Consider the following 14329-nt stretch of genomic DNA (forward strand, 5'->3'; position numbering starts at 1 on the left):
TCTAGAAGTCGTTCCGAGCCAGTGAGTGGAACATCAAAAGCAGTATGTAAAAACACAATCACACTTTCCTTATACATTACTCTTAAATAACTGAAACAGCAAGATCCCCTCTTCTCCCTGCTCATTTTATGTTAATATTTTTTGTGGGTTTAAAGAACTTTTGTGGGTTTAAAGAAGTATTTAAAGTGTAAATACTATGTATTACTCGTCCTGATTTGAATCCATGCCTAACCTGCACTTTGTAAGTGCGTGCACATGAATTCACTGTGTTTCATATTGAATGATAGCCTACGTCCTGTACTATCACAGGGAGTTGTACCGTCTGTATGATCGGTCGCAGGTCACACTTGTGAACATGTTGCCATGTTCTGTTTCAGGATCTGTTTTGTATAGATCTGTTATCTTGTGTACTGCAATAAAAAAAATTTCATGTTTCAACCTTTTCACGCTGTAAACATTCCTGTTTTACCAAGGTTTATATTTTGCTCTTACACTAATAGGCAGTGACTAATCTGCATTCCTGTTTATTTTGTATATGTATTGTACTTTGTTCTTTTTAAAGATTTAAACATTGCATTGATTTGCAAAGAATTGTGTTCTATGTGCACTATAATATCTGTATTAATGATTAAACGCCAAAAGGTTTTAATGTTAATCTGTTTACACACAGTTCTAATGTTTTGCCAGTATTGGTCACATGTGACATTTCAAAAGCATGAAAGGGTCCTATTCCTTTTAGTTTGTATGGGTGTGTACTAAATATCACAGGTCTTAAAAACTACAGTAAAACCAAATAGTATTCTTAGCATTGTGTAACACACTATTTAGGTGTTTAGGAATTGTACCTTAGAGAACCATGATCAGATTTTCACTTCTTCCCTTTTTTTTTTATTTATTACATTTAATGAACCTTTAATGTAGCTTCACACAGCAGTTTCAGCAGTAGGCACGGTCGGTTGAGCAGCAGTGGGTCAGAAAATATTAGAATTTGGGCCCCCAAAAAGTTTTATTAAATATAAAAATCATGTAGTAGAAATTTGATGACAACCCTTAATAGAGAGGCTGACTCTGGTTTAGTAGAACCTCAAGAGCTAGACAGGGGTTATTCAGATAGGAGAGGTACATGCATATGTTGCAAAGTGAAGGGCCGTGAACTAAGATTTGTTAAAGGAATACTATAAGGTCTGGAACACAAACATGTATTCCTGACCCTCTAGTGTTAAAACACCCGTCCTAAATGTAGGGAAATGTTACCTTCAGTCGGCTGGCGCTGGCTTTGCCCCTGATCTGCCTCCTTGGCTGTCATCATCAGTGGTGGTCTCAGCCAATCACAATGCTTTCCCACGAGAAAACACTGGTTTGGCTCAGATTGTCCATTTTGTTGATGTCAGCCAAGAAGGCGGGCAGGGGCAGAGCCAAATTTTGCCCCAGCATATCAACCTCTCCTCATAGAGATGCATTGAATCAGTGCATCTCTATGAGAAGTTGTCTCCATGCAGAGGTTGGAGACTCTGAATGTCAGTGCTGCGCAGTGTTCAGCATTGCCCCAGGAAGCACCTCTAGCAGCCACCTGAGTGGCCAGTGGAGGTATCCCTAGACTGTAATGTAAACACTACCTTTTCCTCTGAAAAGACAGTATTTACTGCAAAAAGCCTGCAGGGACTGACTATACTTACCAGAACTACATTAAGCTTTAGTTGTTGTTGTGGTGACTATAGTGTCCTTTTAAGGAGCCACAACTCTGCACAGGTTTGTTGAGAACCTTTCATTCTGTTGGATGCTTTAATTCGATCAGCCAGGGCAGGGGTAGGTAACCTTTGACACTCTAGATGCTGTGGACTACATCTCCCATAATCCTCTTAGTCATGTAGTCCACAATATCTGGAGCGCCGAAGGTTGCCTACAAGACATAACCATTTTGTATACTATGCCTTTAAAACATTTGGATAGTTGGCTAGTAAAATGGGTGACTTGACTTTCAAGTTCATTTTACCAGTGAGTGCCTTATAATCAGTGCAGTGGCTAAATCTGCCTCTACTTCATTCGTAGCCTGCATCTTCCTAAAGCCTAGCACAGCATTGTGGTAAATAGAGTCCACAAAAAATCTGCCTGTCCAAAGTTAGCCATCAACTGCTCTAGTTGTAAATGATGCAGGAGTTTCCCTTTAATTCTAAGCTCTGCATCCTACTTTGTTACTTGAAAACTATAATAAAGTTGTAGTAAGAAATGCATTCTCTTACAAGTTAATTGGACTTGTGGAATTTAATCCACAGGACCTTATTCACTAAACACTGAATTTTAGTGAATTGTTAAATGCTCCATTCTTTTTTTGCTTATATTTTGCAAAATATGAGAGTTGGAAAAATGTTCCAATATTACTGTTTGTCCACCTTGTGTTTAGTTTATCATTCATGGTTTAATGAAAAAAACAATTTGGTGATATAATACTTACAATAAGGGTTAATATTTTAGGGTCTAGTGAAAGGGAAGCAAAAGAAACAATATTACTCTTTATAGACACCCTGTGAAACTGTGTGGTGCGTGTGGAGTGTTTTGTTTTTGTTTTTTCTTCCCTTGGAGATGTTACAATTTTAGAAGCATCAATGCAACTGCAGATACCTAATATCCATACATTTTAATCCTTGTATTTATAGCATTCCATTTTACAATTATTTTTATTTATACATATTCACAACACTTGTGAATACAAAATATATTTTTTAGTACCACGTGGAAAAAAAAATGTGAAGGCATTATACTGTTGACTGGCATTTATTGCACTAGTAGAAACATGTCCGTTCTGAATTATTTGTGGAAATTGCACTGCCAAACACTCTTGCTGATGGGTTTGTCCTGAATTACTTTGGGTTTTCACATAAGTGCTTACTGTAAAAATGCTCAAACTTATTTTTTTGTTTCATACAGTATTAAGTTGCCTTATATATTTTTTATTTTTTATTTTTTGTTCATTGGCATGTGTATGCAAAATAAGTCAAGTTTTTCATAAATAAAAATGAATCTTTCTTTTAGCCATTTGTGTTCCCTGGAATGTCTATTGCCTCTGTATATGTGTAATTGCCACATTGTAGGATTCATGTGAGGTTTTATTTAAGGCATACAGCACTTATAGCATACACTACCAGGGGTAGGCAACCTACGGCACGAGTGCCCTGCACGGCACTCGAGGTGTCTTTGCACAGCACTCAAGGTTGCTAGAGCTAAATAGGGTCTGTCCTATCAGGAGTCCCAGTGAAACCTCAGATATCTGCTAATATGAAAAGGTGGTGAAGGACAATCCTAAATTTATGCATTGCAGACCGTAGAGGAAGTGATCTCAGATCACTTCCTCACAGCACTTGTGAATGGGAATCTGCACTGGAGTAGAGCAGCCTGCAGCGGCTGTTGCAGCTCCTGTCCTTGACATACCTGGCCAGCCTGGTACCCAGAGAAGCCACCCACACTGCTAAATATACACAGAAATGCACAATAACCCTCCCCTCATACAAATAATACCAACAGCCCACAAATAAACATATACACAATCCGCACAAACGTAACACGCTAACAAACCACATACATGCACACAACCCCACATGCAGCCTCTCGCATACAATACCCCAAACTGCCCCTGACATACACACACACTACCAAACATACAATATGAACATATCCATCAACACACACAATTCCACAAGCAGCCCACATTCATATGTATCATACACGATACCACAAACTGCTCATATACACACAAATACAACTGCAGTATAAATAACACAAGCAGAATCCGGCAGCATTTACACTTCAGTTAAAAAAAAAAAATAGGACCGGCACACTACGGGACATAACAATCCTATTTCAACACAGTGCTGCTAAAAAGTTGCCTACCCCTGCACTACACAGTAGTTGTGACAATTGTCTGTATTGAAAGAACACATCCTATTCTACCCTTGATGCAGGAACTTTTCTGTGATGGCATATCTGGAAAATAACAAATGAAAATGTTTTGCGTACTGTAAACAAGACATTTTCCATGAAACCCAAAAAAACTAATGCTACTTAACCTGGTGTCATGTCTTATCCATGTGGCATTTCAAAGGCTATTTTTTTATTTTATTTTTTCTTCCGTATCTGGCCCATACCTTCTTTTTACTAGTTACTTTGAAGACCTTGGTGCACCCAAAAATCTGCCGCTACACATGGGTGAACAGTTGGGATTTGTGTTAATGGAGAAACTAGTTACTAGAGTGATCTATCTCAAGGGTAGGTAGCCCTCAGCACTCCAGATGTTGTAGGCTTGACCAATTATGAATGCAGGAGCATTATGGAAGATGTAGTGCACATCTGGAGCGCCAAAGGTTCCCTACCCCATGATTCTATCTCATAGAGCTTTGGGGGTAGACCCTGACTGTTAAACTATGCAGCCCATGATGTTTGCCAGCTATATGGCTGGAAAACATCCCACAAAACATATTGGATTCTGTTCTGTAATACTTAGATGTCCTAGCTCAACAATTACAGAGAACTGTGCAAAGAGAACCTGCCATGTTTTGCAGTGCACCATTATTATTTTATTATTTATATAGCCCCATCAGATTCCATAGCGCTGTACAATGGCAAGCTTCTCCTACAGAATTAGTCTGATTCCTGCAGTTACCCATAAATTAACACGACTCCACAGGTCTCTGGACAGTCTAGGGATAACTGCTGAGTTCAGTTGCAGATCTGCTGACAAGCTCATTTTATCGTACTCTGGAATAAACGCTTCACTTTTACAAAATCATTTCACCCTATGTCATTGAGTTCTCATTTGCGATTCCAATTCATTCTAACACCTGGCGAAAATGAGTTAATATCTTACTTGTTAGATCAGTGCTTCTCAAAATAGTCAATAATGAGCCATCAATGCCTTAATCTAAATGCTTTTAATATGAAATGACTCTAGGGGGAGTAGAGATATGTACAACTTATGGAGTAGGTGGGGAGCGCGGGAGGCAAGGATTTTACTGATTTTTAAGATGAAACTGTCGCTTCTCTGGAAATTACACCTTGTTAAGTGTTGAAATCACCTACAACCTGTTACCATAATCTGTTGCGCTCTTTAAAAAAAAAAAAAAGTATTATATATTTAAAAGTTAGGCAAATTTATATCACACTTTAGTGCAGGTACAACCAGGGCACTTGATGCAAATAAAGGAGAATAGATTTATTTTATTTTTTTTCTTACATTTTTAATGTTCAATGGTAGAAAATGGCAACGTTTTTATAACCATGATTGACAGGGGCATCCAGTTCCAGTTGTAGATTGCTGCATTGTAAATTCTCAACCCTTGACATTTGTTAAATGTAGGAGATAAGTAAACCCCGCAATAAAAATCCCAGGTCATTAAAGCCCTTTTTAATCAAAGAAAATAAAAAAAAATTGCACATTTGAAATCAAAGCTGTATTCCAATAGGCTGGTTAATGTTTAAACGGCTGGATTTTAAAACGTCAATGACCATAAAATCTACACACCATAGCAAATGGCTGCATTTAGTCTTCTGTGAGCTGTATAGATTTTGTGATACAAAATGTAAAATAGATTCATGGCCTTCTCTACCTCTCTCTCTCTTCATCTCTCTCTCTTTCCCTCCCTCTCTCTCTCTCTTTACCTCTCTCTCTCTCTCCCTCTAGCGCTCTCCCTCTCTCGCTCTCCCTCTAGCGCTCTCCCTCTAGCGCTCTCCCTCTAGCGCTCTCCCTCTACCGCTCTCCCTCTACCGCTCTCGTAGTGTTTGCTTAAATGACTATAAATGATGCAGGATTATATAATCTCTCTATAGATAAAGAACTGATGTGCTTTTGGTCCTTGGGCTAATTTGAGAAGCATTGATTTTAGGGAAGAATCAGTGTATTTTTGTAGCTGCTACAATGTCTGCAGTCTTCTGGAACATATTAATGCGGACTTTAAACACCCCTGAGTTTTACTTCACCACTTCAAAAAGGCTGTTTGTTTTTTCTTTCTATTTCAAATGTCAATAACTTTCACAATATTTTGCTAATTTTTGATTGAATATATGAGACGTGTTGTGGGGTTTTTTTTTGAGTCATGGTTGTATCATGCATGCTCATTCCAGGAAATTTAGACTACTCTCCGGTTTTCAGACAAGGATGTTTGTAGTTAGAGTGGGGCCAACTATATAAAGGAGTTCAATGACCTCTTTCAATGAAATCCTGCATAGGTTCTCCTTTGCTAACAATTAGCAATGCAATAATATAAACATTACATTTTAATGCTTGCCTACCGCCATCTTAAAGGGGAACTGTCACTTCTCTTGAAATATACTATTGTTTACAAAAAGTATTTACTTATTTTTCTTTCTCATATGCTCCGTTCTATTTTAATTTAATATTAAACACTTATGAAATGACTTCACAATCCAGTTCTGTCCTGTGCATTGCAAACAGAAGCACTGCTTTATTCCTCCTCTATGCTGACAACGAGGTGTGAACGATGAAGCCTAGAACGGTGATTGTGAGAGCTAAGATGAAGGCATCCAGTTGCAGGTTATAGAGGTTTAGCTTTCCTACATGTATTTTCCTGTTTATACCTCACAAATGTTTAAATATTGGGAATAAGTAAACCTATTTAAAATCCTGGGTAGTGACCGTTCCCGTTTAAAATGTACCATGTGTTGTGCTGCTGATGGAGGTGCTGCAGGCCTTGGATTTAAGCCAGTACATCTAATTATATCAGTCTGTAAACCTATCTATGTCCCTTGTACGTAATCTGCTCTGGATAAGAGCGCTATAAAAGATCTGTAATATAAATGTCACAAAACATGCATTTGGGTTGATCTATATGCCTCTTATAAATAACTATACTTAAAAAAAACAACAACAAAAAACACAGCTTTTTATGCCAAGCTAGCAAAACATGGATTATATTTGTTTTTAAAGGCAATGTGTGTATTTACAAAGACATGAGTTTTGGAAATGTACCGGGTCATTTTCTAAATCTAGATATATGGGTGTATAAAGCATGTAAAATAATTTTCTTATATATTTTTTAATGAATGGTTATTTATAAAAAGCAGGGCAACCCCCCATCTTTGTTTGTTGACCATATTCTAAAATAAAGTTTAGGGATAATATCGGACCATCAGCAACTTACCATGAGCTACACCGCTTCTGAGAATCTCATATTGCTTCCTTCTCCTCAGATGGCTTCAGACATCCCCCCCCCTTTTTTGTTTGCCAAAATGTGTAATTTAATTGTATGGCAACAAAACTGAATTTTAATATTTGATATGTAAAATCCACATCATTAATGCATGAAATACATTCTTGAGAACAAAATATATTTTTTTAAACTGTAAGGAACATGTTTGCCAGAATACCACACAAAATGTTCAAATTTCTATTGATTGGTGATATGTTTTTAAATAGTCAGATCAGGTTGCAGTATTAAACGTCAGTCTTTCACCTGTTTTTGCACATCGTATGCCAATATATCCTGTACATGACTGTCAGTCTTGCAGTAAACACATCTTGACATGTATTGAGTCCCGCAAACTGAAACACATTTTCCCTAAAAGTAAAACCACAGGAATTGCACATCGTACTGATGTAAAAATTGTGTTTATTGGAAGTCCATATTGTTTCCTTTTACACAACTGTAAATGTTTTAACATGTTTCAGGATTTTTTTTTTTAACACTCTGTATGCTTTTGAGTCACATGTGGCAATAAGAATTGTGCAATGTTTTGTTCTAATATCTATTGATGTATTGTCATGGGTGGGATTGATTGCAATTTATTTTTATGTTTTTAATTCTTGAACGTGTTTTTATTTAATTTCCTATAAACAGATTGATGACGCTTCTGCATCTATTTCTATGGCCAAGCTTGCTAAGGTATATGTATACATATAACTGTACAATGACTGTGCACCAATATGGGCACTTTCTTGTAATCTGCATTCTTTTACTTTTTACTGTATAAAATTACTATAAACATGAAAAGGTGTGTGTTGCATTCTCCTGTAAAGAGTAGCTCCCCTGCCCCGCCCCCTCTAGTTTCCGAATTTGGATGGAAACCGCTTCGACCAAATCGGGTTGTTCAAGGAAAAAAAACGGAAGAGTTTCTCTCCTTTGCAAAACGAAACCTATCCATCTGGCTTTCAGGGCGTTTATTCATAAAATTCTTTTTTTTATTTTTTTTTGGACAAGGAGATTAAAAAAAATAAAAAATACACAGAAGAACGTGCTTTGATTAGCAACTAACCGGTAAATTACATGGACTGTGACCATTTTCTTAACGGAAAAAAACACGATGGTAATGGACATTCAACCTGAAACTAGCTCCATCAGCACTTGGCCGAGCACTATTTGTACCCCTAGTTTTTAGTACATGATTTCTGCTAATGTGTTCAAGGATACCAGTCTGGAAATGTGTTTGTTGTGAATACACCAAGACAAATGAAGCATTTATATTGCCAAACCCACTACTCAGCTGTGCATTTCATACATAATATATCAATGTTATCAATTGATGTTCTGCTGACCTTATGATTCGCTAGTGTCATGGCTGAAGCGTCATTGAAGATGTTCATCATAAAATGCAAAAGCACTGATTGGCCTCTAGTATTCTTGATATCCTTAAGTAGTAGATACAAATATCATGATTATCTGACTAATTTAAAAGAACACTCTAATCACCAAAACAACTTTAGCTTAACAAAGCAGTTTTTGGTATATAAATCATGCTCCTGCAGTCTTACTGCTCAATTATCTGCCATTCAGGTGTTAAATCACTTTGTTTATGCCCCCCCTAGACAAACCTCTCTGCATGTGACTTGTACGGCCTTCCTAAACCCTTCCTGTAAAGAGCCACCTAATGTTTACACTTCCTTTATTGTAAATTCTGTTTAACTTTGAATTGCTTATCTCCTGCTCTAATAACTCGCTAGATCCTGCAGAAGCCTTCTGTGTGTGATTAAAGTTCAATTTAGAGAGCAGGAGATAAAAATCTTTTAAAGTAACTTACTACCTAACTAAGAGTAAAACAATTTTTTCATGCAGGCTGTGTCAGCCACAGGTGTGGTTAGGGCTTCATAAGCAATCTATACAAGATACAGAATGCACACAGCCACAATTCATAATATAAATCTTTAATCAGAACAACTGAAACCATCAATACATAAAAAGACAAAGTAACAAAATAAGGCAATCCGTAATCCATACAGTAATTTACCTAAATCTCACCAGCCTCAAGACAGAAACACGAGCCACCAATCCCCCTCCCCCCCAATTTTTCGGCACTTACTGGTTGCCTTTTATCAAGGGTGTCTCTACCTGTGTCCTCATGTCTGCTTATAATACCCCTAACCATCAGCATGCAATTATAGCGACCCCAGAAGTCAAATCACTTTGGGTGTCGGTATAACTCTACATACTAGCTAAATGAAAAAAACGATCACCAATATCATGTGTACATAAAGCAATAATACCTATACATATATACAATATGATGGAGGCTCATCCCCGTACCTGCTAATGTCCCCGCGCATGCATACTGGATATCATAAGAGTCTTGTAACGCCATCTGCATAAGCAGAAACAAAAGTGATTTAACTCCTAAGTGGGAGAAAATTGAACAGTGAGACCTCAGAGGCATGATCTATACACACACACACTTATACACAGTTGTTTTGGTTACTATAGTATCCCTTTAAATATCTAGATATCTACACAGGACAGGTACTCTTCACACAGCCTTGCTTTCAAGATTAATGATTTTCTATAAGATATTTCTTAGTCTGCATATGATGTATGACGTGTTTAAGAGCTATATGGTAGTGTGATAATATAACAGACACTTTAAAGACCTGTATGGAAAGTTATAGAATCTTGTGTTTTTGTTTTTACATGGAAAGCAGACCAGTACAGCCATTATTTTGCTCATCTATGTGTTCTGTGATACCCAACCATGATATGAATTGCTATATGTACAGTTTGGATTTCTATGTACATAGTTTTCAACAAGGCACTCCTAGATGAGTTCCACCAACTCTCTAAAGCTAATCTGTAATTTTTTTCATGTTACAAGTCTCATTCCATTACCACCTCTCTTCCTTTCACTGTACTGGGTAAATTTTTGGACTGTTTACCATGGTCTTCTCTTTCTGAATACATTCTATGGTATAGTCTGATTGTTAATTGGCTTCCAGTCCTCTACCTTCCTCACAACTTGCGTAGTGTAACTCGACCTTTGGCTTGCCTCAGCTGTCAATCAAGTTTCGCAGCATACAATTCCAAATAATCTCATATTACTACCAGGAAGCGACACCTATGATTTTAAATGGTTCTCACATTTGCGCAACCTGAAAACTGGACGCAGAAAATGCAGTGTACAAATCAAATTGTGCAAAAAAGATAAATCGTGACGGAACGTTACGCAATTTCTATTCTTTAAAACACTGTGTTACATTGGTCTGTCCTAGTTAAACAATGTTTTCTTCATAAGTTAAAACATCCCATTTTCCTCAGCCAAAGACCTGTATATGAACCTTACTTTTATCTGCCATGTTTGTTTTTGGTTTATTCCTGGCAGGATTTCTGTGTTCACATTTGTTAACATTCATGCATATAGCTAAAATTGGTATACTTATACAATGATGCAACGTGTACCATTTTACCGAATTTGATACCTCAAGTTGTGAAAACTGCAATGTAACTTGTGATTTTCCAATAAAACAAAAATAAACTGTTTGCTTGTTTTTTGAATGAATGCTGGCCCATCCACACAGTCATACTTTGCAGAAAGTGTATTTTTTCAACTAGGCCATGTTTATACCTTTATGTTTAAATGTAGTTAATTGGGTTGTCTAATAGTCTAGGCACCAACACCACTTCTCCTTATTGAAGTGGTTATGGTGAATGAAGTCCCGTGGTGCCATCCCACTAATGTTAAAATGTACACAAATGGTTAAACACTGAGCACCCTCACTTGGCTGTATTTGCTGACCGCTCTCATGAATGGAGTATAACACTGCTTTAGCTGTACCACAGATGGATGGAACCACACTGAACTGTGATCTGGCACCTAGGGACTCCAGGCACCACAACCACTTTAGCTGAACGGGTTATGGTGCCTAGAATGTCCTTAAAATACTAAAAATCAAGATGCTAGGAAAGTCAGTTGCATGTATCACGCTAGATAACTCTTTGTTAATGTGAAAGCATGGTTTATTCCGTTCACATTAAGGAGGACAAAACCAGCATAGACCCTCATACACCATCCCACTGTAACTTGCACTCATTCAGTTGCCATACAGTGGGATAATTAGTGTTAGTCCTTGAGAAGATCATTCTTTCAGAGAATGGCACCGCTGCTTTCCTACGTGCCATGGCTAATTAGTGACAAAGATGAAACTGAAGATGGTTATACATTTGTAAAGATTGCCATAGTTTTCCTAACAACTCTGCTTTTAATAGGATTCAGTCATCATAAGCACAGGTGCAGACATTTCTATGTGTGTTTTGCTGTTTTTTTTTTTTTTATATAGATATAATTTAGTTAATTTAGGAGGACAAAATGGTTACTGCTCCAAATGGTCCACCATTGTATTCCTTAACTGGGCACTTTCTCCGGAAATTTGTTTTCAATAAGACTAAAGAATGATGTAAGTAACATTTACAACTTAATTACAAGAGTTTAAAGCGTGTGTATATATATATATATATATATATATATATATATATATTGCACTTTCCATAGTAAGCTTAGATTGTCTGGTTTCTCTTCATGTTTAGCATGTTGTGTACGTTGTGGAATATTATCTAATGGGATGTCTGTTTCTGAGTATATATTTTCATTCCCACTGTTAATATTGGAAGAACCACCAATGCCTGTGAGTTAATGGCCCCTGCATTTACACAACTATAACTTGAAAAGGGACACACGGAAAAGACCTTTATTGTGGCTGATTTGTGTTCGGACTTTATAGCCTTACCATGTGCTGATTATGTACACAATATTCATGTAATTGCAGTGTTGAGAACATGCCCTCCTTTTCACAGTTTAGCTTTGGTTAGGGGTGTATACTAAATCAGCCCACCCTTATAAGAGCATAATGCTGCTAAACTTGCCAATATTTTAAAATGGTATTTAGAGAAATCATTGTGGGATTTCCAGATTTTTTTAGGTAAATGTTAAGTGTGAGTTTATAATATTTCTAGAAGTCAAATTATTATAAATGTTTACACATGCTAGTCAATGGAATTGTGTACGTAGGTTGCTGAGACATAAATTGACTAAAAATTCTGATCTAAGTTTATTTTCATGCGTGATCTTTTGAATACCAGAATAGATTAGCATAGTAATTCTATTAGTTGTGCTTTACCTCTAAACATTTCCCTGCTAGTGTGAAATAAGTTTGTTGCTCTCGCCAATGCCCTTGATTTGCATTTTAATGCATATGGAGATTATTTAACTTAAATTGGTAACATACTTTCCTGCTTTGCTTGTTGCCCTCTGAAACATGGCCAAGGACCACTAAAAGGGAAATCTTCCAAAGCAAGTGAGCTTGAAAAACCAAACTTGAATAGCCACATACGGAGGGGCAGAAAATGCAGACAGATGCCAGGGTCTTAACTTAATGTAAAGTCTGTCTGCAGTTTCTTGTTCCTGCTAAAATCCTCACACGATACCCCTTTATAACCATTAAAGATGGTTTCTCACGTTTTGGTGGAGGAGAACCCAACTTATGGTAACAATGTTAGAAGTTTCTAAGTCTACCATTTTCCTTTTAGGGTCTATCATTAAGTAGTCTGGTATAAACATGGCCTAAGACTGTGTTAATGTTTACAAAGGTGAAACCCTTTAAACAGTGGCTCAATTTTGCCGATGAGACACATTCTAATATTGACTGACATAATATCATGCTCTCTTCTGTCGTACATACGTCCTCCATCTTGGCCAGTTTGGTGGTAAGGCACAGGTGGCAATGCTGCTCTTTACAGGATTGAATGTGTGAGTGTGCTCAAGGGTGGGGAATCGTAATTAAACATTTTTTTGCTTACTAATGTGTCTCCCTAAATAATTGCCTGTTAAACAGACCGCCAATCTGGCTGAAGCAGATGCTTCTGAAGAGGATAAAATCAAAGCTATGATGACACAATCCGGACATGAATACGATCCTAGCAAGTAAGTGCCACTGGTTCCATTATACAAGCATTTCAATGCTGCTGTAGCCATAGCACTCTGTTAACATTAGTTTCCTTTTAACTTTTTTACAGTTATATGAAGAAACCGCTAGGCCCTCCGCCTCCTTCCTATACATGTTATCGATGTTTAAAACCTGGCCATTACATAAAGCAGTGCCCTACCAACGGGGTAAGAATATATTGTCTTTTGGGTTTTCTGTGGTCACAAACTTATTGTACATGTTTTTTCATGTTATACAGTGCTTTCCCAACAAGTCATTCAGTGACCCCCCCTCCCCCAACCATCTTGCCATTGGGACACAAAAGGATAGCCACCTCTAGACTGTAAATTCGTTTGAGCAGGGTCCACCATCAACTTGTTGCTCCTGTAACATTTTGTAACGGTCTCATTTATTGTTACATTTCCCCCTTTCATAATATTGTAAGCTTCTTTGGGATAAGTTGGCGCTATTTTAATGGTATTTAATAATCCACGACGAGCCTTTGGGATTTTTGTATAAACCTTCCCCCAAAATTAAATCCTTAATTATTGATGGGACAGAGCAATGGTTTTTCTTTTAATCAGTGAATTATAATTACAACAATCATCATATATTGGCAATCATGCAACTATATCGGCAATTGTGGGCCTTTAAGACTTTTACTGACCAGATATAGTGATGTAGTTAGAACCCCAAAAAATATTTCCACAATTTGTTGATATTTACACTGTTTTTGTGTTGCTTGCACTGTTTGTATTTCATTGTGGGGTTTTGTTTTTCGTATGTGCTTCTTACTTATAGACTATATCAGCTAAACTTTTGTTGTAACATTTAGATCATTTAAGTATGTAAAAAAAAAAAAAAAAAATTTTAAATTTCAACGAACATGTTGACGTTTTATTTTGGTGTGTTTTTTTTTATCATCTTTATATTATAAGCAGGACAAATCTTTTGAGCAAACTGTCAGGATTAAAAAGAGCACTGGAATCCCCCGTAGTTTTATGGTGGAAGTAGAGGATCCCAATATGAAGGGAGCTATGCTTACAAACACTGGAAAATATGCCATACCTACAATCGATGCGTAAGTATCTACTAGATGTAAAATATGTGCTAGGTGATGGCAATTTGAAAACTTTTGAACTTTTA

The 14329-nt window shown here is 37.1% G+C and overlaps 1 protein-coding gene across 2 annotated transcripts in view; it reads left to right on the forward strand.

The window, feature by feature from the left end:
• RBBP6 (RB binding protein 6, ubiquitin ligase) overlaps nucleotides 1-14329 on the forward strand; it is a 34945-nt gene that overhangs the window by 6994 nt on the left and 13622 nt on the right. The window contains exons 3-7 of one of the 2 annotated variants that reach the window (XM_063430527.1): nucleotides 6-42; nucleotides 7845-7889; nucleotides 13094-13182; nucleotides 13275-13371; nucleotides 14122-14264. In XM_063430527.1, the coding sequence (XP_063286597.1) occupies nucleotides 6-42; nucleotides 7845-7889; nucleotides 13094-13182; nucleotides 13275-13371; nucleotides 14122-14264 (411 nt within the window). The remainder of the gene's footprint in view (nucleotides 1-5; nucleotides 43-7844; nucleotides 7890-13093; nucleotides 13183-13274; nucleotides 13372-14121; nucleotides 14265-14329) is intronic. The other variant, XM_063430528.1, reaches the window with a different exon arrangement.

This window comes from Pelobates fuscus, chromosome 8 (assembly GCF_036172605.1).
Source record: "Pelobates fuscus isolate aPelFus1 chromosome 8, aPelFus1.pri, whole genome shotgun sequence".
NCBI classification, from domain to species: Eukaryota; Metazoa; Chordata; class Amphibia; order Anura; family Pelobatidae; genus Pelobates; species Pelobates fuscus.